The 25,562-nt window shown below is 43.5% G+C and overlaps 1 protein-coding gene across 7 annotated transcripts in view; it reads left to right on the forward strand.

Annotated features, from left to right (window-relative positions):
• Positions 1-25,562, forward strand: part of SLC36A1 (solute carrier family 36 member 1) — a 182,333-nt gene that overhangs the window by 18,471 nt on the left and 138,300 nt on the right. For 5 of the 7 annotated variants that reach the window (XM_060634764.3, XM_060634759.3, XM_078446051.2 and 2 more), the window contains exons 2-7: positions 12,948-13,095; positions 19,951-20,041; positions 20,956-21,044; positions 21,495-21,590; positions 23,597-23,681; positions 24,100-24,318. In XM_060634764.3, coding sequence (XP_060490747.3) covers positions 12,948-13,095; positions 19,951-20,041; positions 20,956-21,044; positions 21,495-21,590; positions 23,597-23,681; positions 24,100-24,318 — 728 coding nt within the window. Of the gene's footprint in view, positions 1-3,136; positions 3,403-11,626; positions 11,651-12,947; positions 13,096-19,950; positions 20,042-20,955; positions 21,045-21,494; positions 21,591-23,596; positions 23,682-24,099; positions 24,319-25,562 lie in introns of those variants that run through there. The other 2 variants (XM_060634760.3, XM_060634763.3) reach the window with 2 other exon arrangements.

The following is a 25,562-nucleotide window of genomic DNA, read 5'->3' on the forward strand; positions in this document are numbered from 1 at the left end:
GCGTTTTCACTGTTGCATTCCTGAGATCTGTCCCCACTGGGTCCCTTTGCTTCTCTTTGAATTTCTTTTCCATTTTCCTTTATAGCTTCTGTCTGATCTCAGCGCTTTTGTTAGCCCTTACACATATTTCGGGATCTGTGGATTCTATCTTCTCCCTTTGCTGAAAATAGAGTTTTCAGAGTTTTTACGTTTTGCTTTTGCATAGTTTTCGAGGAGTAAAAGAGTCAAAGTGCTTTTTTATGTATACTTCCATATATTTTTAAAAATATTTTTTAAGTGTTTATTTCCGAGAGAGAGAGCGAGAGAGAACACAAGCAGGGGAGGGGCAGAGAGAGGGAGACACAGAATTTGAAACGGGCTCCAATCTCTGAACTGTCAGCACAGAGCCCGACACTGGGCTCAAACCCACAAACCGGGAGATCATGAATGACCTGAGCCAGAATTGGATGCTTAAGCAACTGAGCCACCCAGGTGCCCCTATTTATGCATCCATATTGAACAGTGAATCTTCATTTATACTTCTGAGTAAACTGTGGAAGCAGAGGTGGGGATTTGTATAGTTGGGAAAAGTTCTCTGGGAATGACAAGGAGATGTAATTGTGTTAATTTCTTTTCTTTTTAATTTTTAATTTTTCAATGTTTATTTTTGAGAGAGAGAGAGAGAGAGAGAGCGCGCGAGAGCAAGTGGGGGAGGGGCAGAGAGAGAGAGGGAGACACAGAATCCAAAGCAGCTCCAGGCTCTGAGCTGTCAGCACAGAACCCAACTCGGGGCTTGAACTCATGCGCCATGAGATCATGACCTGAGCTAAGTCAGACGCTTAACCAACTGAGCCACCCAGGCGCCCTATAACTGTGTTAATTTCTAATTATGACTGCATAATGATAAGCTTGATAGAATCCTAACAGTATCTGAAAATGATGCAAAGGTCTTTCTAATAAGAGTGTGGTGGCCAGATATAAGAAAGAATCCTTATTATAGTCAGTGCCTCCCAGGAGCCAATTGGGGAAGGCAAAGTCGCCCTTGCATCAGTAATTCCAACAGGGAGCTCTTTGGTTCTCTTAAGATCGGGCTTTCTTGACCATGACATCAGAAGGAGCCATAGAATCAATGAAATTCAAGACCTGGAGGTAACCTGGGCTCAGAAGCATTCCAAGCACAGTTTCTGGCACTGATCAGTCAATAAATTGCTGGGTTCTTCCAGGGATGAGATGAACTCACTGGCCTTGCTATTTTGAATTGAGCACGAACCTGCATTCTTTTCTCTTTCCCTGGTGAAATGAACCAACTGGGGTAGATATTTTAAAAAATATGGTGGGGTGAGGGGCACCTGGGTGGCTTAGTCGGTTAAGCATCCGACTTCAGCTCAGGTCATGATCTCATGGTTTGTGAGTTCAATCCCCATGTCTGGCTGTGTGCTGACAGCTCAGAGCCTGGAGCCTGCTTCTGATTCTGTGTCTCCCTCTCTCTCTGGCCCTTCCCCACTTGTGCTCTGTCTCTTTCTGTCTCTCAAAAATAAATAAATGTAAAAATAAATAAATAAATAAATAAATAAATAAATAAATAAAACATGGTGAGGTGCCTGGGTGGCTCAGTTGGTTAAGTGACTGACTCTTGCTTTTGCTCAGGTCATGATCTCCTGGTTTGTGAGATCAAGTCCCATGTCAACACAAAGGCTTCTTGGGATTCTTTCTCTCTCCCTCTCTCTCTGCCCCTCCCTAGCTTGTGCATTCTCTCTCTCTCTCAAAATAAATAAATAAACATTAAAAATATATATGTGGGTCATAGAACATACAAAGGCTTTAAATATATATATATATATATATAAAGTAATATATGTTTATGAAATAATTGAGACAGTATATATAGATAGTTAAGAGTAAGAGTCTTAAGCAAAACAGTAAGTACTGTTATTCATGATTCTAGATTTTAACGCCACAAATCTGTATATGTCTCTCTGTATAAATATTTCTATAAGTGCATAGTATAGCGTATGGAGAACAATACTCACATGCTGGCAACTGTAAGTCTTTGGAGGAAAAGCGTGAATTTGGGAGCAGGGAAATTTTCACTGTTTATATATCTATATATTGTCTAACATTTCTAATAATAACAATATATTAATATATAATTTCTACTATCTTAACAGTTTTATGGAGGTATAATTTACATAACAATAAACTGCACATATTTTTAAAAATTTATTTTTAAACTGCATGTATTGAATGTGTATAATTTGATAACTTAAAATCCATATTCACTTATGAAACCATCAGCACAATCAAGGTAGTGAAAATACTTGTCACCTTGAAAGTTTTCTCATGCCCCTTTATAATCTCTCCGGTCCTGACCTTCCCACCCACTCCAGGCAACCACTGACAGGTTTTCTGTCACTGGAGACTATTTAACATTTTCTAGAACGTTAGGTAAGTGGAATATTTTTTCTGACTTCTTTTACTCAGAATTATTTTAAGATTTATCCATTTTGTAGCTCTATCAAGAGTTTATTCCTTTGTGTGTGTGTGTGTGTGTGTGTGTGTGTGAATGGTTACATAATTTCAAATTAATTAATTAATTTGTTAGTTACATAATTTTTAAAGGAAAAATTCAAGGAGAAGGAGGAAAGAGAAGGCTAGGTAACACATACACCTCAAACATACTGAGATGTTGCCATCCATTTAAGAATATTACTTAAAATTTTAAATATGTTAAAAAGTTAACGTTGCCTTACCTCACAGTCCCATTTCCAGGAGCAAGCAAAATGAGTTTGTGTAAGCTTCGAAAAATAGGACAAGAGGATTTTTAAAAAGATGTATTTTTTTAAATTATAAAAGCAACATACGCTCCCCGAAACGTGTTAAGGAAAGCACACCATGTGCAGAAATGAGCGCAGGGCTCAGGGGACAGAGCTCTGGGGACTCGCCAGCCACGCTCCGAGCTCAAAGCCCCGCCCCGTTCTGCGGGGCCCCCGGCCCTGCCTGCCGTGTCAGCAACAGGTCGCCAGGTGGTGCTGCGGAGCCGGGCTCCGGAGCTTCCTCGGTGGAGGGGAGCTGCCACGCGCTGGAACACGTGACCCGGGTCTCCGGCTGGGGAGCCGGGATCACGTGACGGGGCCCGGAAGCGGCTGCCCCGGCAGCAAAGGTGGGAGGGGGGGGATGGCTGGGGCTCCGAGCTGAGGCGGGGACGGGTGGGCTGAGCTGAAGCGGGAGCCAGAGCCGGAACCGATCCTGAGCCGGAGTCCGAGCGGTGCGTCCGCGCGCTGATGGGCCGGGGCTGACGGCGTGTCACCGCCTCCTGCAGGACCCACCTCGCCTTCCTCTGGGGCTCAGCGGATGCTCCGGGTCGGGCACCGATCGGCTTGGGGTGCAGGTCCGAATCTCCTCGGCTCCCCCGCCTCAGCCGCGGTAAGATGCGGGCACCCCTCCCAGGATGAGGCCAACTGGAGAATCCCCTTTTCCCTCGCGCTCTATCCCTTGACCTCCCCCTGCCGTTTGACAGGTGGGGAAACTGAGGTGCCCGGATGAGAAAGGTCACCCTACCTACCAGCCAGGACTTCTTCCACGCTTCCCAAGGGGGTCCTGTCGCCTGGGACAAGTGACCGGCCCTGTGGGAGCCCTGCCGGGGACTTGCTAATAGTGGGTCTTTGGGTCATAGAATACCAGAACTGGGATCCTGGGAAATCACTTGGTGCAACCCCATTCTAGGACAGTTGGAGAAATGGAGGATCTGGAAGGGGTCGGGGCTTGCCTAAGGTCACCCAGTGAGTTAGTGGCAGACCTGCGCCCCAACCTCCAGCGGCTGTTCGCCTTTCCCCACACTGCCTCCTGCGGAAAACTTGACATGTGGAAAGGCACCCTCTTCCTGTCCTCTTCTCTTCTAGCTCTGCCTTTTTAGCTCTACGGTCTCCATCTCCCGGATTGGCTTGGCTCTGGGTGTGGTTCCCTGTTTCAGTGTTCACGGTTTTTCTGCAGACTCATCATTCTGGAGGCTTTGCTTCTAACCGTCCTGCAATTTTGTGTAAATCATACTGAGATATGAAATAAGAATTGCAGAAGGTGGCTCGCAGCTGGGGCTGTGGAACGCCCTGGCCATTAACTCGAAGAATGCGAAGGCCTTGGCTTTATGTTTTCTGTAGCTTGTGTCATTTGGGGAATACTGGTTACTTGCATGCAGTCGTTTGAGGCTTGCTAAAATAACATAGCGGCATGGTGTAACGGAAAGAGCCGAGATTGGGGAATTGAGAGACTGTTCTAGCTCTGACACTTGCTTTGCAACCTTGGGTGACTCCCATCCTGGAGTGGGTGTAGGTTTCCCAGCCTGTACCGTGATGAAGTTGAATCCCTAAGGACCTCGTCTGCTCTGACATTCGGTGCATCAGGGTCTGTTTGTTTTCTATTCAGAGAGGGTTTTCCCCTGTGTGTAGTACTACCACTGTGCAACAAAGATTAATCCAGTTGTCCAGGAAGCGGTTCCCTACTTCAGTTATTTCTGGGTTGCCATGAAATCCTCCTCTTTCTTCTTATCTCTGTATTATGTCCAAGATAAATGCTGACCGCTGAAAGTCATTTTGACGGTCTTTAATCACTTTAACGTGATCAAGCCCCTCTTTGACTCTTTGTCGAGGGTCTAGTCTATAGTCGTTCATGTGTGCACTTAGAGTATGTTTTCTTTAAAGATTTTTTTGTTGTCAAGAAGTAAAGGGGACACAAAAGACTGGATCTCTTGCTCTGAGTTTGAGACTGTGGGGTGGAGGCTGTATGAAGAAGAGGCTGCTGCGATGATGGTATTAAGTCTCTTTTCCTTTGTTTGCTGATGGTGCCATTTATAATCACCTGCCGTTGAGTCCTTATTTTCCCTTTAAACTGTGTAGCCGTTCATTCAGCGTCACCTCTGTGGCAGCGTGACGGGCTCGGAGCTGTCTTTGTCTATTCTAAAGGCAGATTCCATTTCTTCTGCGGTATTCCAGAGGTTATAACTAGGACCAGTGGATGCAAGTGCCGAAAGGGAAGTGGTTTTTGGGTGAGCAGAAGAACTTTCTAAGAATAAGTGCTCTTTCATGTGGCAACGCAGAGCATGGAGCTCCCTGTCACTGGAGATAATTGTCCCTTGGCAATTACTTTTGGGAATGTCATGGATTAGATTATTGTATTGGGTAGAGCTTTGGGCTAGATAGAGTGTTAGGTTTTCTTCCAACTCAGGGGTTCTGTGAAATTCTAGGACTGGACTTGTTAGCATGGAGAATGTGAAGTAGGGTGGGTAGGATAGATGGCCAGTTTTGTGAACGTGTTACTTTCCCCTTTGTCTCATCTCCTGTTAAGTACCCCTCCTGGCTTTTTAATTTTAATTTTAATTTTTTTATTATTCCTCCTTCTCCCTCCCCAGGGAGTGTCTCAATTCTTTAAATGCTTGATATCTCCTCCAAGGTCGGATTCTGAAGAGTCATTGTGCTGTTAATGATACATTTCTTTCTACCATGACCTGAAAGCAAGGTCCTAGAACTGGGCTGAGTAAATGGACTTTGGTTTCTACTTTTGCTGGCCTGGCTCTGATAACCCCTTCCAGAAGTGTGTGACTGGCTGACGACCACTAACACCTAGGATAGCTTTTCTCTTTGTCCTGTAGAGGAAACTCTCACTGAGTCTTTTTGCCTCGTCCGGGGCCGTGGAGGAATCCTGAGGCTCCTTCCTTAAGCCAGGCCTTACTGGGTCTAAGTACACAAAGCTAGCTGTTTTATGGGTGTGGGGTCCAGTGGATGGGACATTCTAAATGTACCAGAATAGAAACTACATGATATTGCACTTGGTGCCATCTCTTATCTCCCAAACATTTCTCTCGGAAGCCTTAACACCCAGGGCCAGTTCTCAATGACCCTCTCCAGTAGAAAATACTCCACTGTGCCTCCCTATTCCATGAAGTCAGAAATCTATCTGGGTTACTGGGATGCTCATGGCACATAGATCACCATTTCCCAAATGGGGACTCATTCCAAGAGCGATGGAATGGAAAAGAACTGCAGAACCATAGGTGTGCATAGTGACCTTTCTGACTTCTTGTTCTTGAACTTCTCTGTGGTGATAATCACATCTAACTCTGAACTTGTTGTGTCTTTTATTATGCAGAATTACCCATGCACACCTAATCCTGGCCCCAGTTTTGTTCCAGGGAAGATGGCAGGGAGGAGAGAGAATTTATGGTGTGATAGAAACACTGACTAAGAATCTGGAATGTTATATTCTAATCCCAAGTCTTTAACTAGCTGGGGCCTTGGTTTTCTCACCTTTGAATGAGAAGCTGGGGCTTTATCTTCTATAAGTCACGCCTGGTTCTGACGTTTAGTGGTTTTTATGACTGTGGGTAAAAAGTGAGTGTGTTTGCGTCTTTAGCCCCTCCTGGGCAGAGACCGCTGAGGTCAGCTGCCCTCTCACCAGGCTCATTTAGGCAGAAGTCAAATTATGGAATGCACTTCTGTGGTAGGTTAGATGGAGTTTTATCTGATGCCCTTTAAAAACAGCAGATCACGTGGAAGTTAGAGATTTTCACTTTCCTCCTTGTAGATCACAGATAGCAACACAATCTGTGTCCTTGTTCATGACTTTGGAATCCCAGCAACAGAGAAAAGAAAACGCATCTAGAGAACGCTGTTTCTCTGGGTTCCAAAGTCTAACCCAATGTAATCGTTTAGGAATAATGGGTGGCAGTTTTAGTCTGCAAATATCACCGATCCATGAACTCTGGTAGGAGGTGAGGCCTGGGGTACACCTATCATAATAACATCATATGTATTTTTCTAGTGCTTAGTATGAATCCATCTGTAATCAGGATCATCTAGGAAGCTGGTTAAAAATAAACTGTTCATGTTGAATCAGACTGGGGTCAGAAATCTGTTTGGTTTTTTTAAGCAGTTTTATTGAGATATAATTCAAATGGCATGGGATATACTTCAGCCATTTAAAGTGTACAATTCACTGGCTTTTAGTGTATTCACAGAGATGTGCATAAAATCCATTTTAGAACATTTTCATCACTCCAAAAGAAACTCTGTCCCTTAGGTGTCACTGCTAATTCCTCTTAACTCCCTACCCTAAACCGTAGGCAACTAATAATCTATTTTCTGTTCTAGACTTTCTTATGAACAAAATCATATACTATATGGTGCTCTGTGACTGACTTTTTTCAACTAGAATGTTTTCAGGGTTCACCCATGTTGTCACATGTATTTGTCAGTACTTAATTTATTTTTGTATTTGGTATTATGTCAGTATTTAATTTCTTTTTATTGCTAAGTAGTATTGTATGGATACAGCACATTTCATTTATCCATTCATCAGGTTTATTATCACATTTGGCTATTAGGAATAATACTGGGATCACCATTTGTGTATGAGTTTTTCTGTGGACATACATTTTCATTTCAGGGTATACCTAGGAGTAGAATTGCTGGGTCATTTAGCCTTTTGAGGAACCGTGAGACTTTTGTCCAAAGTAGCTACACCATCTCACATTCCCACCAACTGTGTTCGAGGATTCCAGTTTCTCCACAGCTTCACCAGTATTTATTATTATCTGTCTTTGATTTTAGCCATCTTGGTGGGTGTGAAGTAGTATCTCATTGTGGCTTTTGATTTGCATTTACCTGGTGGCTAGTGATATTGAGTATCTTTTCAGGTGGTATTGGCCATTTCCACCTCTTTGGCAAAATAGTTATTCAGATGCTTTGCCTATTTTTTAATTGTATTGTCTTTTTATTATTGAGTTGTAACAGTGTTTGTATTTTCTGGATTTAAGTCTCTGATCAGAAATATGATTTGCAGAAGTTTTCTCCCACCGTGTGGCTTGTTTTTCACTTTCTTGATGGCGTCCTTTGAGGCACAAATGTTTTTTAATTTTGATAATGTCTAATTTACCAATTATTTTTTGCTTGTGATTTTGCTGTCATATGTAGAAACCACGACCTCATCTGAGGTCATGAAGATTTACACTTATGTGTTCTTCTAAGAGTTTTATAGTATTCACTCCTGTGTTTAGGTCTTTGATCCATTTTGAGTTAATTTGTACGTATGGTGTGACGTAGAGTTCCAGTGTGGCTATCCAGTAGTCCCAGCACGATTTGTTGAAAAGATGATTCTTTCTCCATTGACTTATCTTGGCACCCTGTCAAAAATCAATTGACCATAGATGTGAGGGTTCCTTTCTGGACTCTCAGTTCTGTTCCATTGATCTGTATGTCTATCCTTATGCCAGTACCATATTGTCTTGATTACTGTAGCTTTGTACTGAGTTTTGAAATTGGGAAGTCCTCCAACTTTGTTCTTCTTTTTCAAAATTGTTTTGGCTAATCTGAGCCTTTTGGATTTCCATATGAATTTTAGAATCAGCTTGTCGATTTCTGCAAAAAGGCAACTAGGATTTTGATAGGGACTTCACTGAATCTGCAGATCAGTTTAGGAAATATTGCCATATTAACAACATTGAATCTTCTAAACCGTAAACATTGGGATGTTTTTTCAATTTTTTAGGCCTTTAACTTCTTTTAACGATATTTTATAGTTCTCATGTACAACCCTTATACCTACATGGTTTAAATTCATTCCTAAGAATTTTATTCTTTTTGATGCTATTGTAAATGGAACTGTTTTCTCAACTTAGTTTTCAGATTGTTCCTTGCAATTGCATAGAAATACAACTAGTTTTTGTATATTGACCTTGTATCCTGCAAATTTGCTGAACTTATTAATTGTCCTAGTTTTTAGTGGATAATTTTTATGTGTTTACAAGGCACCCATAAAGGTATTGTTCAGTTTTTGATAATGAAGCTAAATAAATAACACTTTAGTACTGTCTCTCCGTCCCTTCATTCCTTTTTTTCCCTCCCCTACCTTCCCATAGGCCCCACACAAGAGCTATAAATATGTATAGGTGGACTCTCCTTCCTTTGTTGGAATTGGCCTTGTTTATTGTACTGAATTTGGAATAGAAACCAATCAGTAAACTCTTATTTGGTTATTTTGAGAACATTTTCATATTTTCAAAAGTGACTTACTATGAGGCCGATAGGTGGATGAAAGATGCTCAGTTTTTATTTTTCTGGAAATCAGAGAAATGTAAAATAAAACAAGTACAAGGGACCACCCATCCATTTAAAAGAACAAAAATGATAAAAGCCAACATTGGCGGAGTTATGAAGAGACAGTCACATTCCTAGTGACACTGTAGGTTAGTTCAATCATTTGTGTGGCAAGGACCATAAAAATGAGTGTATTCACCTAGTTTTACTCCCAAAGCATATCTCCAAAATTAAAAAAAAACTATGTGTATGAATTCCTATTAGATGTGATGTAAGAGATTTAAAAAAGAAAGAAAGCATAAGCTTCATATCCAACAGTTGGGAGCTAGCGAAGCAAATTATTATATCAGTATAATGATGGACTGTTATATTGCAACTACACATCATTAGTGTGTGTACTTTACGGATTCAGGGAATAGTAGATATGAAATAAGTGGGGGAAAACCTTCAAATAATGAGAATATTGCTAACTAAAAAATAGTTTATGTAAGGAAAAAAAAGTAAAATTTATTAAGATTATACAGATAGTTGATATTTCACTGCAATTTTGGTTGAATGTATATTTAAAGAAAAAAATTTTTTCCCACCGCACGTGTAGACTTTTCTTAGTTTGTAGTGTTCACCCTTTTGGGTCTAAATATCTAATGAAGATTTTGAGTTTGTGTTGATGGGCCACACATAATGTATAAACTCTCTTCTTTGTCCTCAAGAGCCTAAAATAAAGGACAAGCTTGTCTTGAATTCTCACATATTTTGCCCCTCATTTAAACAGTTAACAGGTGCTATTAAAATCTCCCACAGGGCAGAAATCTCAATTGCACAATAGACTTGGAAACCAGGTTTCATCAAAGGGAGCCCAGAGGCAGGGTGGCCTTGGAGGCTAGCACTCAGTGTGGACAGCTAGAGAGCAAGAGGAGGCTGCCTTGATGGCCAGAAAGAGCGATAGGAGGAACTCCGAGGAGTGATTGCCCGCACCCTCTAGAGCGCTTGGACCCCTCCTTCACCGCTCTGAGAAAGGTCTTCTGCTTGGACTTTCCCAGGGGTGGGGAACACATTGTCTCCCAGAGCAGTCTGTTCTATTGGACAACTTCTGATAAAGGCTCTTCCTTATGTCTAGCCACAGGCCTGCCTCCCTCTACTTCCCACCTCCTGACCCTCTTTCTGACTCATCTTTGAGGTCCCACAGGACAAGTGTTACCCATAGGACAGCTTTTGGAAGCAGTTTTTATACCTCCCAAGTTGCTAGTTCTCCAGGTTGAACTTTCTCATTGCTTCTAGTCGTTCCTCATTTAGGTGTTTTCCACTCCCTCCTCCTGTTGGTGGTGAGCCCTCACTATACCACAGTTTAGCATTGTTTATAGTGTACTGCCTGGAACAGAATATCGTGTGTGGCAAAAACAGTGCTGTCGACTACCGGGGGTTCTCTCTCATCCTAGAGCAACCTAGAATTAGCTTATTTGGCATCTGTTATTAAATCGTAGACTTCTGTTGAGCTGATCATCAGCTAAAACCCGTAAATAGTGTTAATTTTTTCTTTTCAGCATGCATGCAGTGGCCAAGCCACATCTCCCACGTCCTGTGGTTGTTTCTCAGACTTCAGATCTATAGATTTCAGCTTCTTTTTTTGAGCAGTTTCTTGCCAATATTGTGCTGTGGGTAACTTCAGTTTTTATATACAACATAAAGACACCTCTTTGCAGTATTTGAAATAAATTGAGCATCTGTGCCAAGTAATCAATAGAGTAGTTTCCTGGTTGTTGGGGAGGAGTAGGGGGATTTGTCAGTCCCCGTATTCTGTCCCTTCTCCCTCAGTAATATGCATGAGTCACCTGGATGGCTCTATTCCTCAGACACTTGGTATGTTGGAAAAGAAATTCTCTTCTGTTTGCATAAATAATTAGTTGATTTTTGGAATACTGGAGCTAGAGAGAAGCTGACAGATCTTTCAGTTCACTGCCCTCTACCCCTTTCTGCACATTTGGGATAAAAGAATTGTTCCAAGTTAGTAAGGAAACTGGCGAGAGAGGCAGGCTTAGAACCCAGGCCTTCTGCCATACGTAGAACCTGACCTATTAGCTCTTGCCTAAATAGCAGCTTTCAACTGTCATGTTAAGATATTTTATAGATTTTCTCCCCCTGATCCTCTTATGAGTTTAATTGCCCCAGAACTAGAAGACTTCTTTGAATCCCTCGGGCATGTGAGTCAATGATGCCCTCTTAGGTATTTAACAAAGTCGCCCTAGTGGTGAAGCTGGGCAGGATCCTCTGGGAGACTTCCACAGCCCTTACTGGCTTTCTGCCAGGCGCTTTCCTTGTGGGATTATGTGGGTCCTCTCTCCATTAAACTCGGGAGAAAATGAGATCACCCTGGATCGCTTAGGTGCCAGAGTAGGGCCAGTTTCCGAAGAGTCCCCTGGGACTTGACCTGTGGGAACACTCAGCACAGAGCTGTCCTCTGGCAGCTAGTGTTGGGGGCTGGCAAGATGGTATTGTGATGCCCGTCATTCCTGTCTCCTTACCAGGTATCTGAGACAGCACATCAGGCTCCGGGGCTTAGGCTGGGGAAGAGGCCAGTCACAGGGAGGCAGGTATGCCAGTCTGCCAGTGTCAGAAGGATTTTTATTTGTAATCTTTAATGTACATGTACCTTCCTTTCCTCACTCGATTGGAGATTCTTGGAGGGCAGGAAGTTGGCTTCCTTTCATTGTAATATTCCCTCATTGCCAGTGGCAGTGCATTTAGTAGATGTTTCCAGGTTCGGGCAGGGCAGCACAATATACGTTTCCTGCTTTGCTGCTACCTGGCTGTAGCAGACAGGTTCCTTCATTGTTCTGGGATTGATTCTGCATCTGTCAAATGCACAGTTTGTGGAGCGACCTCTGAGGGCTCTTTTAGTGTAGCGCCTAGTATTCTGGAGGCTTCTGGAACTGCCCAAATGTATCCTTCTGGTGTAGCTCAGAGGAGTCGTTGTTCTTTCTCTTTTCTGTAGTAGCATTACTGAGAAAATCCACCCTGGGGACGATACCCTCGCCATCTTTCCCCAACACACAACAGAAAGGGTTTTTTCTTTCACTATCTTTAAAACGTTGGCAAATCCGTAACAATAAAAACAAGGGGAGTTGTGGAGGGGAGGTCTTGAGATGAGGGCCAATGGAGAGCCCTCTCATGCTCCTGCTCTTCCTCTGAGCTGCTTGCATTTCAGGCTGGTTGCAAGAAAAGGGGATGGGGGTCGCCGGTGACCTCCAAAAAGTACAGGCCGGGCCAGAGGGCATGGTGGAGAGGGAGAGGAAGTCAGCTGTGGCTCTGGAACCTGGTGGGGAATCTGAGCAGACTTGGATGATTTGGAGGGGGTTCCTTGAATGCAACAGAGTCCTTTTTCTAATGCACGCAGAAGAAAAATAAGATGCAGTGAGGGATATTCAGGTTCCCATCCTCTGAGAGCTTGCTCCTGGGGAAGATGGGCAGAGATACGATATAACTGTTGTTCAAGGTTCAAAGAAATTAGCTCAAAGGAGGGGATAGTTACTCCCAACCTAAGGAACGGGGAAGGCTTCCTGGAAGCACCTGTCTGCATCTTACCCACCCATCCCGGGCAGTGCCTCACCTTTGCTCTGTCCAGGTATGCGGTGGCAAATTTAGAAATTTATGAGTGGGGCACTAACTGGAAAGGTTGGGAGACAGAAGCTGAGTGAGCTCAGCCCGCCCATGTGTACTTTGCACTTTTTCCATTTCCCTTGGTATCAGGCACTGTCACTGTACTTAATTCATAGTGCAGCTGTCACTGAGCTATTGTGACCATGGCTGCTCCTGCCCCAGAGCCCACCACAGGCTTGGAGCTAAAGGCCCCAGCCTCTGGAGGTCTTAGCGCTGACCCTGTCCCTCCAGCTACCATGTCCACGCAGAGACTTCGGAACGAGGATTACAATGACTACAGCTCCACGGACGTGAGCCCAGAGGAGAGCCCATCCGAAGGCCTAAACAACTTCTCTTCCCCTGGCTCTTACCAGCGGTTTGGGGAAAGCAACAGCACAACGTAAGTTTCTTTACCCTCCTGGGTGGGATTCATGTTTCTACATTCTGTATTCATAATGTAGTCTCCCTTAGAGGTATTTTTGCTCCCCCATTTTTATCAGTTCCCCACTTTACAGATGGAAGGAAGATATAAAGAGACTGGGTGAGTAACAGTGCTGAGATTTGAGTTCCTTGCCAGCCACCTTCCCATCTGTTTTATATTCTTTGCTCCTTTCAGCTGCGTTGGTCCCCGAACGCTGGTGCTGAATGTAAGAGAAACTTCTAGAGAGAACGTTCTCTTAATTCAGAAGCATGGGTCATCTGTCTTAGAACCTCAAATACCTCTAGGCTCAATTGGAAGCTTCCTTTGCAGAGTCTTGCCCAGACTTCTGTCCCCATCATGAAACAGCCAGTTCATTTGGTTGAAGAGGTGGTAAGAGGGAGGAAGGAATAATTTCTCCTGCATTTAAAAAATTCAAGAGGTTGAGAAAAGGAGGTCTGCTTTGCATTGCCTAGGGAGGGCTTGAGTTTTATTTCTGGAAACTGAATCCCAAGGCTCATCTGAGTGCCCTCTCTGGGCCTCAGTTTCTCCAAATGTAAGAGAAAGTTGAGGACCCCACTGTGAAGGTATGCTGACTGTCTGGTGCTTACCCACTTGAATTAGAAGGTTCAGAAGAGGGTTTTCTACCCCACTGAGTTTTCATACTCAGTCCTGAACCTCAAGTATGCCCCTGATGTTTTCTCCATCTTTTTTGACCCCTTCTGTTTATTCCTCAAGCTTAGCAGTTACCCTTTCTGTGTTCCTTTGTGGGTTGGGTGTGACTTAACTGAGGGATCCTTTATGTGCTAGACTTGTCCCATGTGACTGCCCAAGGAGGCTCTTGAAGCTTCTCTTGGAGGTCATTACTGGTGAAGCTCCCTTTGGCTGCAGGCTCTCCTGGGGCAGGGCATTTCCTCTTGGGATAGAACCAGAAGATATGGTCTGTCCACATTACCACTAGGTGATTTCTGGTCCCAAAGATTCAGTCTCTATAGCTTATGTCTCATGTAGCATGCTTTTGTAGATTCCCCCATTTCCTTGCAGTGCTAGCTGATGGGAAAGATTGTGCAGAGAACAACTGGCGGCAGTGAGGACCATCTTTCCCCTCTTTTCCCTAACCTATCCTCCCAGCTGGCTTCCCCCCAGGCAGAAGGAGCTCCAAATGCAGCCATTGACATGTGATAGCTTCCCTTCAGAAGTCATACGCGTTGTGCAATTGTTTTTCCAAGCTTCTCTCTCTATAGTTTCTCTTCCAGTTTTTGCTCTTGTTATCAGGCATCAGCTTGTCTGTGTAATGCTTGTCATATGGGGTCTAGATTTTCATTTTTAAAGGGACCTCCCTGAAGTTCAAAACCAACCACTAGCAACTTCAGGATGGTAGCTCACAAGTTTTGTATGTATTGAAAGTTATGTGTGCCCGTTAGCTATTCTGAGTATCTCTTTTTTCACATTGCGTTATAACTAGTATCAACCCAAAACTATTTCTCCTTGCTTGTTCGAAATTGAGAAAATCAGGAGATACCTTCCTGGGGCTTGTACTGGGATGTTTTCCTGGGTATGCTTTGTTGTGAGGGCCTATCCTGGCCTGATACTGTGCTATAGGGTAGGTGACCAGGAATGTCCATCTGCAAGTGATGTCCAGTATCACAAGTGGTAGAGGGAAAAGTACTCCCTTGGGACTGGGAGGGTTGGTTGAGTAACCAGCTGGTTACTCAGGTCAGATCCACCTGAGCATTTAGGTGTAGAAAGCATGCCAGGTGTCATTAAGATATAAGCTGATTCAGGAGACCTCGTTAGCTCAGGTAGCTCTCTCACATATCAGGGTGTTAGAGACAAGCTCTTGAGCTGGAGTCCTTGTCTACTGTGCCTTGCCCCACCCTGTTATCTGCTTTGTCCAGGAGCAAAGAACATGGAACAAAGTACAAGGAACAAAACGCAAGGAATAAAGTACATGCTTGCATATACCTGGCTCTCCTAAGGGTTAAGGGCTCAAGAAAAATCCCTAATCAGGGGTGCAGATCGGAACCCCAGACACTTCCATAATGGTGTGTTTAGTGAGGTTATTTCCTAACACTTGGTGTTGCCAAGCCATCGACTGCTTTGACAACAGCCTCATCTTACTCTGTTGGGCATTTTTCTTCTTGTTGCCCTGTTGAGTTACATTATACCAGCTGTTGGTTGAGCTTGGGTCCTTTTCCCCCAGGCTGGCAGGCTGAGAAACCAGTTGACTGCTCTAGGTTATCTAGAACAGCTGTTTGCAAAGTGTGACTCTTTGGGGTTCCCAAGACCATTTCAAGAAGTCTGTGAGACTGAAACTATTTTCATAATAATGCTAACACGTTATTTGCCTTTTCACTGTGTTGACATTTACACTGATGGTTCAGCAGCAGTAGCGGGTAAGATTGCTGGTGCGTTAGCATAAATCAAGGCAATACTACCAACTTATGTCAGTCATCGTATTTTTCTCTGCCACACATGTACAAAGAATGTACAATTTCACGTAAGCAGGTCCTTGATGAAGCAGTCAAATTACTCATTTTATTACTTAATCCTTCAGTGCAGGTTTACTAATCTGCGTGACAAAATGGGAAGTACATGTGAAATACCTCTGTTGCATACCAAAGTATGACACCTGTCTCAAGGACAAGACCTTGAGTGATTGAGTTACTGAACTCAGCTACCTCTGAACTAGCTGCTTGGGGTTTTTTTTTTTTTTTTTTTTTTTTTTTTGTAGAACACTATTTTTGCTAGGAAGAACTAACAAGCTGTAGGTTATTCAGGCCTGAGGACTTGGCAAACATTTTCTTGAAAATGAAAATAATGAGACCATAACCTCATGAAAAACAATGGTATTTGTGGTCCACAATAAAATTTAAGTTTTCAAGCAAAACTAGAAAAAAAACCTGGTATCCAACACTGACCTTGACAGCTTCCCTCTACTTAAAGACTAGTAGGGTGCCTGGGTGGCTCAGTTGGTTGAGCATCTGACTCTTGATTTCGGCTCAGTTGATGATCCCAGGGTCGTATGATTGATCCCCATGTGAGGCTCCATGCTGAGTATGGAGCCTGCTTAAGATTCTCTCTCCCCCTTTGCACCTCTCCCCAACTTGTGCTCGCTCTCTCCCTTAAAAAAAAAAAAAAAACTTCAGTGATATTAATAAATGTGAGTTTTTCTGATATCGTGTAGTGAAATGTGCCAGTGCTTGGAAGATCTGCATACCTCAGGGAACCAGTATCTTCCAAATGGCCAGCCTGATATTAGAAAATTGCGCGTGGGTGAAAGATTCATGCAAAGGGCAAGATCACCAGTAGATTTTGATCTGATAGGATATTGAAAAGGCCAGACTCCATGTTGTAACTAACTTCTAAGAAACAACTACATGTCAAGTATCAAAGGAAAACTACCATAATCGTCTAAAGAGATTACTAAAACACATTCCAACTGCATGTCTTTGTGAGGACAGATTTTCTTCATGTACTTCAACCAAAACAACATATCACAACAGATTTAATGCAGAAGTAGATAGTGAAGGTATCAAACAAGACATTAAAGAAGTTTGCAAAAAAAAAAAAAAATGTAAATTGGTACCAGTCTTTGTTTTGGAAAATAGAATTACTTTTCATTAAAAAAAAAAAAAAATCTGTTATTTATAGCGACGCCTGGGTGCCTTAGTTGGTTAAGTTGCTTTCAGCTCAGGTCATGATCTCATGGTCATGGGGTGGAGCCTCCAGTTGGGCTCCATGCTAAGCGTAAAACCTGCTTGATTCTCTCCCTCCCTCTACCTCTGCCCTTCTGCTTGCACACACTCTCTCTCTCCCTCAAATAAAAAAAGAAAAGAAAAAAGAAATTTAAAAATCTGTTACTTATATTAACATATAATTTTATTTTTAAATTAACTTAATTTTAAGTAAATTAATTTAAAATAGAATTTACTTATTTTATTAACATGTTATTTTAATTAATTAATTAATACATATTTTTTAATTTCCCAATTTTAATTTGTAATATATATCAGCAGACATAATCCATATAATCAAAAGCTATTTGGTATCCTTAATACTTTATAAGTATGTATAGGGTTTCTGAGACCAAAAAGTGTAAGAACTACTGATCTGGAACATAAACCGAACTACAGAGATTTGCAAGGTTTCCTCCCTGTACTCCCCATTGTTAAGACTTTGCAGTCCATGGAGTTGATTTTGTGATACTCATGGTTTTGGGTAATCTCAGCTTGGGGCCATTGATTAAAGAGAGTAATGTTGGCCAGTTGCCTAGAATCTTGGTGTTTTGGAGCTAAAGAGACCTTGGAAAGGATGCTGTCCTATCCAGTCCCCTCACTCTACAGCTGAGACTAAGGTCCAGACAAGGGAAGGGAATTGTGTAGAGTTACTGGCAGAACCAGGGCTAATAGGGACCCGGTCTCCCACAAAACCCAGCTCAGAGGCATTTTGGGGAGGCCTCTGGTAGGCAGGTGGGTTTGCTACAATGCTTACCTTTGCCTTGAGTGGATTAAACATTTGCTAAGGTAGACATTTGCTTCACTTATCATCCTGCTTATAATCTTCTGGTCCCTGGCTGCTGATAATGAAGCAGTCACCCCTGTACTCGTGTGGTCCTTAGGCTGTTTCCTCAGGATAGTCCGGGAGAGTGCTCAGCCTCTTCTCATTTAGATTCAAAGACATTTTCTTGATCTTTCCTGAAAAGCTTGGGGACAGTAGGCAGGTCGAGAGGTCTTCTTCCTAGAGGTAGAAGGAGAAAGGTTACCAAAAGTAAAATTCCATTCCAGAGAGTAGAGATAGGTCATATTTATTATGGTCTTTACAAGTGAACATATGTTATTTGCTTTTGGTTTCTTCTGAATTGCTGATTTGAAGAAATATATGGAAACATCATTTAGGAGGGATTTGGGGTATTTGTGTGGAAGAATTTCCAGACGGTGCCAGAGGCCAAATCCTGAGTGAGTCTATGTATTGGGGGCAAAGCAATGGCTATATTTGACCTGTTTTGTATCCTTCTGGAGGTAGCGGGATAGAAAATATGGCAGATGAGGACATTCCTCTGCTGTCAGTCCTTGAGGAAACACACTCCTCTGTGCTGATGCCCCGTGTCTCTCTCTAGCTTTGTATTTTCAGGCCTTTCTTCCCCAGGGGCACCCTTGCAAGCTCTGCCTGTCCTCCCAGACTCAGTTCAGATCTCCACTCTGGGACCCTCACCTGCCTCCCCCTCCCTGAACACTGTTCCCGGGCACATCTTAAGAAGGCGTCTCTCTACCTGGGTGGTTATTAATGTATCTGCCTTATTTTTTCATTGAAACATTATTAATTTCTAGAGACCGAGGTCCAGGTCTGTATCTGATTCCTACTTCTTTCTACCACAGTATGAGCACAATGTTTTACACAGAACAGATGGTATTTGCTGGGTGAAAAAATGAATGAGGGTGCAGGATAGGCTTTATAATCACAGTGTGAGATGGACAGTCTATAATAGGTGAGGGGGAAATCTGTCCTCAAGGCAGAATGATGAACTAGGTGACGTTTGAAGAGGGCTTCTCCAATCCGACTTTTAATTTTATTATTTATTTATTTATTTATTTATTTATTTTTGAAAATGCAAATTCTTTTATTTTATTTTAATTTTTTAATAATTTACATCCCAATTAGTTAGCATAGAGTGCAACAATGATTGCAGGAGTGGATTCCTTAGTGCCCCTTAACCCATTTAGCCCATCCCCCCTCCCATAGCCTCTCCAGTACCCCTCAGTTTGTTCTCCATATTTGTGAGTCTCTTATGTTTTGTCCCCCTCCCTGTTTTTATATTATTTTTGTTTCCCTTCCCTCATGTTCATCTGTTTTGTCTCTTAAAGTCCTCATATGAGTGAAGTCATATGATATTTGTCTTTCTCTGACTAATTTTACTTAGCATAATACCCTCCAGTTCCATCCACGTAGTTGCAAATGGTAAGATCTCATTCTTTTTGATTGCCAAGTGACATTCCGTTGTATATATATATACCACATCTTCTTTATCCATTCATCCATCGATGGGCATTTGGGCTCTGTCCATACTTTGGCTATTGTTCAGAGTGCTGCTATAAACATGGGGGTGCACGTGTCCCTTCGAAACAGCACACCTGTATCCCGTGGATAAATGCCTAGTAGTGCAATTGCTGGGTCGTAGGGTAGTTCTCTTTTTAGTTTTTTGAGGAACCTCCATACTGTTTTCCAGAGCTTGCATTCCCATCGACTTTTAATTTTAAATACAAAGTATTCCAGGGACTGGCCGTTTGTGGTACCATATTCCTTTTGCTCTGTTCACTTTGCATACAGTTTTCTTTTAAGGGTTCTGGGCTTCTGTTTTTTATGTCCCTCGTTTTTCTCTTACACCAGTGTCTTGTCCTTCACACTGAATGCTTGTCATCCTCCATTGTGGTTTTGGATACGAGTCTCTGTAGTGGCAGTTATGGTGAAACCCAGACCAGACCCACTAGGAAAAGATAAAGCGTCTACAAAGAGCCGTGGTGTCCCTCTGGTCTAATGTGCCATAGAGATGGGGTTCTTGGAGATCCACAGGGAATGGAGCTTATAGCACAAAGGCAAGGGGAGGGCTCGCGGGTCAGACTGCCTGAGTTTGAATCCTGGCTGAACTCTTTATTAGGTATAAGACCTTGAGCAAGTGTCTTCCTCATCCATAAAACAAAGTTAACATCTATCTCATAGGGTTGTTGTAGACATTGAATGAGATAATGCATGAAAGTGTTTAGCACAGGGCTACATGCTTAGTAAATGCTAGCTGTCATTATTGTTAACATGCCCTTGTCTACCTTCTTTCCACTTCAGATGGTTCCAGACTTTGGTCCACTTGCTAAAAGGCAACATTGGCACCGGCCTCCTGGGGCTGCCTCTGGCAGTGAAGAATGCAGGCATCTTGGTAAGGATCTGCATTGGCAGGGGGAGTTCATGACAAATTTTAGGAGATGGTGTGTGTGTTTTTTAAATTTGCTTCATTTAAAACACTTAAAAATGAAAAGCTTTTCTCTTTAATTCAGCTGAGAAAGAGCAAAATTCAGGTGTTCGTTCACTTAAACATATTTATTTAGGGCCTTGTGTGTGCTTGACATTGTTCTGGGTTCTGAGCGTTATCAGTGAATAAAAAAGAGAGATTCTTGCCCTCATGTAGCTTACTCTGGGGTGAGGAGGAGTACTTAAAATGTCTCAGGGAGTTTCTGTGAATAATATTAAGTAATGGATTCGTAACAGAAGTCTGTTGGTTTCTTCCACAGTCCTTCCACGTCCCACTCCTAGGAGGTCAACTCTGAGAATTTTACTTTTTCTGTTATGATTCATCCCCTACAGACTGCAGTCTAAAGCCATTTGGTTTCTCTTAGAGTTGGAGCTAGCTCAGAGATGTGGATTGCCCTTAGCTAAGGGCATCTTTTCCTGATCTGGCGTTGCTCTAATGAGACCTTTCCCCTTCCCTCCACCCCTTGCCTGTCTCTTCTTCCCAGAACTTCTCCTTCCCTCCACCCCTTCCCTGTCTCTTCTTCCCAGAACATAGGAGCCTTCTGTTTGGCTGAATTGAAGCTGTTTTGGAACAGCCTTATGCTGTGTCATTCTTCTCCATGAGGTTAACTCTTTTGAAAGCATGCTAAGGTTCAGATCATGCCCTTCTCCCCCAGCTAACCCCCACGATCACATTCCTATCTCGAACGTTGTGCCAGAAGTTCTGTCACTGGAAGGTGCCTTAGTAGTGTTTTGATCATTTGCAAATCCACTCTCCGTTGGGTTCACTCCTAATTCTACCTGCTTGTCTCTCTCTCTCTTGCCCGCAACACCTGTCCCCAGATGGGTCCCCTCAGCCTGCTGGTGATAGGCATCGTGGCTGTGCACTGCATGGGTATCCTGGTGAAATGTGCTCACCACTTCTGCCGCAGGTGAGCGCTCTGAGCTGCCAAGTTGTCCTTTGGGGTTCCGTTAGCCGCGCTGAAAGAGAGGACTTAGGCCACTCTAAATTCTCTGTGCTAGCTGCAGGTGGCTGCTGATTATTGCAGAACTCCCTTCCCCTGGTTATTTTTGTGTTCTTTTTCAGTTTGTTGTCATCTGTTGTATTTGCTTGTGTCCAGTGGACAGAGACCAGATTCTCATTTTATGTGCTTTGTAGTATTTACCCCACTGAAATGGTTCTGCCAGATGGTCGGTAATTATAAGGAAGTAACTGACCTGTTGATTTAACACTTCTGATCCTTGAAAGCATTAGACGCAGGACTCAGTAGTTTCTCCAGGGTGACAGGTGGGGAACTGGCCCAGGTCTCAGGGAGCTACCTGTGTTCTGTCACTTTGTTGAACCCACACACTCTGCCCTTCCTCTCTCCCTCTCCTCCCAGACTGAACAAGCCCTTTGTGGACTATGGGGACACAGTGATGTACGGACTGGAATCCAGCCCCAGCTCCTGGCTCCGGAACCACGCGCACTGGGGAAGGTAACCACTTCCCTCCTTCGTTGCAGCTGTGGCCTCGCAGAGCGGAGGCCCTCCGACAGGGAGGTGGGGTGCGGCACATGGTATAAGCAGTGGAAACAGCATCGTTTGGGTCAGTGGATTTGGCTCCTAGCTCAGCTCTGCCTGCAGTCATCTGGTGACCTTGGCTGTGTGACCCCTTTCTTCTCTGGTCCTCAGTTTCCTTATTGGCCAACCTGGCTGTTCCCAGCTTTGGCAGTCTATGACCAGTGATTATTTTTTACTCACTCATTTGTTCAGGAAAGATATTTAAGCACTCTCTTGTAAGTCATGCAGAATAATTCTCGATACAGGGAGGGGGGATCCCCCTGGGGTGAATAGTGTGGTCCTGGCCCTTTGCGGACTTGTAGTCTCTGTAAGGAGAAGGATATGTGGAAGGCTCACGGGCAAGAGATCAGGAATAGTCTATACCAGTAGAAAAAGTGTCAGAAGCTAGAAGCACACCCTACGGGCTCAGACAGGGAGGAGATTTAAGGACGGTTACCAGTGCCAGATGCAAAGTGCACATGATAGGTGCTTTAAGGGCAGGGCACCGGGCAGGAGAAGGAAGGCTTTAAGGAAGAGATGAGCTGAGCTAGAACAAATGGGTTTGTTGGGGAAAGAGACATTTCAAGGGGGGAGGGGGGCGGGGAGTGTTTGGAAATTTCTCCTTAGGGTAAGTTTCCAGATGCCTGGAGAGAAATATTCTAATTTTCGTTTCCTGTTTGAGGAAATGGTATATTTAGAAGTAGAGTTGACATCAAAGGCTGAATCCTTTAAATTCTTTTTAAATGGAACTGCATTAAATCTATGTTCTCCAGGAAAACTCCCTTTTTGTGTTCATAGGGAGGTTTTATAGTTTCACACATAGCTTCCTCCTGTGATACAGGTTTATTTTGCGATTCTTTTAGCAGAATCATTTTCTGTGACTGGGAGAAGCCATCGTGCCAAATGGCCACCATTGGTTATTTGGTTGGCTGGTAGTTGATTGATTGTTTCTCCCCGCCCCCTTCCCTCCTTTCTTCTCTCTCCTCTCCTCTCTCTCTGTTTCTCTTTCTCTCTCTCTCTCCCCATTTCTCCTCCCTCCTTCCTTATTTCCTCCCTTCCTTTCTTTAATGAAATTAATGTCTGTTCATGGTAAATTTTTTTTTGAGCAAGATACACGTTCATAAAGTGAAAAATAAAAGTATCTATTGGTTACACTTGCTTGGGTATACTTTTGGCATTTTCTGTATGTATACAAACATACACATGTTCTTAACATTTTTTACACAAATTGACAGTACTATAAGTACTATTTGGAAGCTGTTTCTTTGTTTGTTTGTTTGTTTGTTTTTTCAGTTAAAGGTCCTGGACCTATCTCTATCAGCACATATAGATTTAACATACTCTTTTTCCCTGCTGTATACCTCTCCATTTAAGAATGGTCTTGCATTTACTCATTTTCCTTTTGATGATCTTTTAGGTTGTTGCCAGCTGTTGCTCAGGGCTTCCATCAGTCGTCTGTTTTGGTACATCTGTTTCTGTGTACTTATGTGAGAGTAGGCTGTTTCTTAGATCCATATTATAGAAAGTGAGCGTAAAGGGCTCCACCTCCTGGCTTTTATGCTGAGGGCTCCCTGTAACTTTAGAACAAATAGTGTGAGATAGGATAGGCAGGCCGCGGGGAGGGGGAGGCCAAGGGCTGGTCATTGGTCCTGGGGTGTGTGCTCCACTCTAGCCATTCTGATCTCGGGATCACCCGACCCCACGCAGCATTCTAGAGAAGACAGAGGAAGGGGACCTCAGCGTCGTCTTCACCCTCCTCCAAAGCTCCAGACTGGTGGCACCTTGCACTGTTTCTCCTTTTGTCAGGGCACCCTCATCCTTGTCACCTGGTGGGAAGGGGCTGTGACGGCCTGGGAAGAAGCACTGTTGGAACACCTCTGTCTCCGGGACTCTCTTGCTTTTCATTCTCATGATGTTTGTATTCTTTCCTTCCCCTTCTACAGGCACCTGGTGGACTTCTTCCTGATTGTCACGCAGCTGGGGTTCTGCTGTGTCTACTTTGTCTTTCTGGCTGACAACTTTAAACAGGTAGGGCCCTGGTTTAAAAAAAAAAAAAGACAGAGAGAGAGAATGGCAAGAGATAAGTGGATTTTGAGTTTAGGATTCCTTCTAAGCCAGTTTTGGTCAACAGAAGAATTAAGAGTTTAACACGTTATATAGAACGGTGTCTTTTGTGTAATTTTGTCTAAAGACCTATGACATTGAGAAACTTCCAGGTACCTTGTCTATCCTCCTGTCTTTAGATAAGATGTGTTCAAACCCAGCTCAGACAGTTGGGTTGCTGATGACAGTTATGAAGATCTCTGAAGATGGTTCACCAGCCACAGACTCTTGAATGGCGTTGTTTTCCTCCTGAGCCCCCAGTTAGGAACCCTTTTGGGTGGGAGGTCCACCGGCCTCTGTCATTTGAGAGACTTTTCTGTTGCTTTCCTTCCCCTCATTCTAGGTGATCGAAGCAGCCAATGGGACCACCAACAACTGCCACAACAATGAGACTGTGATTCTGACGCCCACCATGGACTCCCGACTCTACATGCTCACCTTCCTGCCCTTCCTGGTGCTGCTGGTTTTTGTCAGGAACCTCCGAGCCCTGTCCATCTTCTCTCTGTTGGCCAACATCACCATGCTGGTTAGCCTGGTTATGCTCTACCAGTTCATTGTCCAGGTAAGAGCCCAGGCTTTCCCTCCGCCTGTTATATAATCAAAGCAGCAAACAAAACAAGTAAGTGGAACATAAATAGGGATATGTTACTTACGTGTGGTATATTTCAATTAGGGGTTCTCAACTTTGGCACTGTTGACATTTTGGGCCCGATAAGCTTTTTGTCGTGGGGACTGTCCTGTGCATCATGGGATTTTAGCAGCATCCCTGGCCTCTACCCACCAGGTGCTAGTAGCAGCCACTCCCCAAGTTAGGCCAGCCAAAAATATCCCCAGACATTGCAAAGTGTGCTGAGGGCGGGTGTGCGCGTGCCAAGTCACCCCTATTGAGATCACTGGTTTAGACTTTTCCTCAACTGGATAGTTAATATATGGATCATCGTGTAATGGGAAAATAGACAAATATTAAGATGAAAAGAAAAATCAACTTCTCTAACTCGATATTTATTTATTTATTTATTTATTTATTTATTTTTACGTGTTTGTTTTGAGAGAGAGAAGAGAGAGAGCACAAGCAGGGGGAGGGGGAGAGAGAGAAGGAGAAAGAGAATCCCCAGCAGGCTCCGTGCTGTCAGCGCAGAGCCCAACATGGGGCTTCCTCCCACGAACTGTGAGATCACGACCTGAGCCGAAATCAAGAGTTGGACGCTTTACCGACTGAGCCACCCAGGGGCCCCTGTAACGTGATATTCAGATAAAGTAATTCCTTACCACTCCGGTTATATATTTATTTGTCAAAATTATAAATCCAGTATTGCTTCCCCATGCCTAGCCCACGGGGGCAGGTCTGTGGGGCAGTGCAAGAGAAGACGTATGTGCATGGGTAGAAGACGAGGCGAGAAAAATGTGCCCTCAGTGTGGCCCTCTATGGACGAGACAATGTGTTTTGCCAACACTCCAGAAAAAGAGGAGAATGAAAGCAGGTGAATAAAAGCATAACTTTAAAAAAAGGTATTTAGATGTAATTACTCAAAGGACTCATCAGTGCATACTCATTAAGATGCAGACAACACGAGCATCGAAAACCACATCTCCACCCCGAGGCTCTTTCAGAGACTCACTGTGTGTGATTGGTCTGTCTCCGTGTAGGTCCTGTGAATGCATCTACACATAACACGGGCAGTATCCTGGTTTGAATTGTGTCTAGTACGTAGAGAAATATATAAAAAAAAAGTATGTTTTGTTTTGTGTTTAATTTTAAAAATTATTAGATGTGCTGTTCCTCTACTTCGCTTTTTTGTTTCCGGG

Source organism: Panthera onca, chromosome A1 (assembly GCF_046562875.1).
Source record: "Panthera onca isolate mPanOnc1 chromosome A1, mPanOnc1 haplotype 2, whole genome shotgun sequence".
Classification (NCBI taxonomy): domain Eukaryota; kingdom Metazoa; phylum Chordata; class Mammalia; order Carnivora; family Felidae; genus Panthera; species Panthera onca.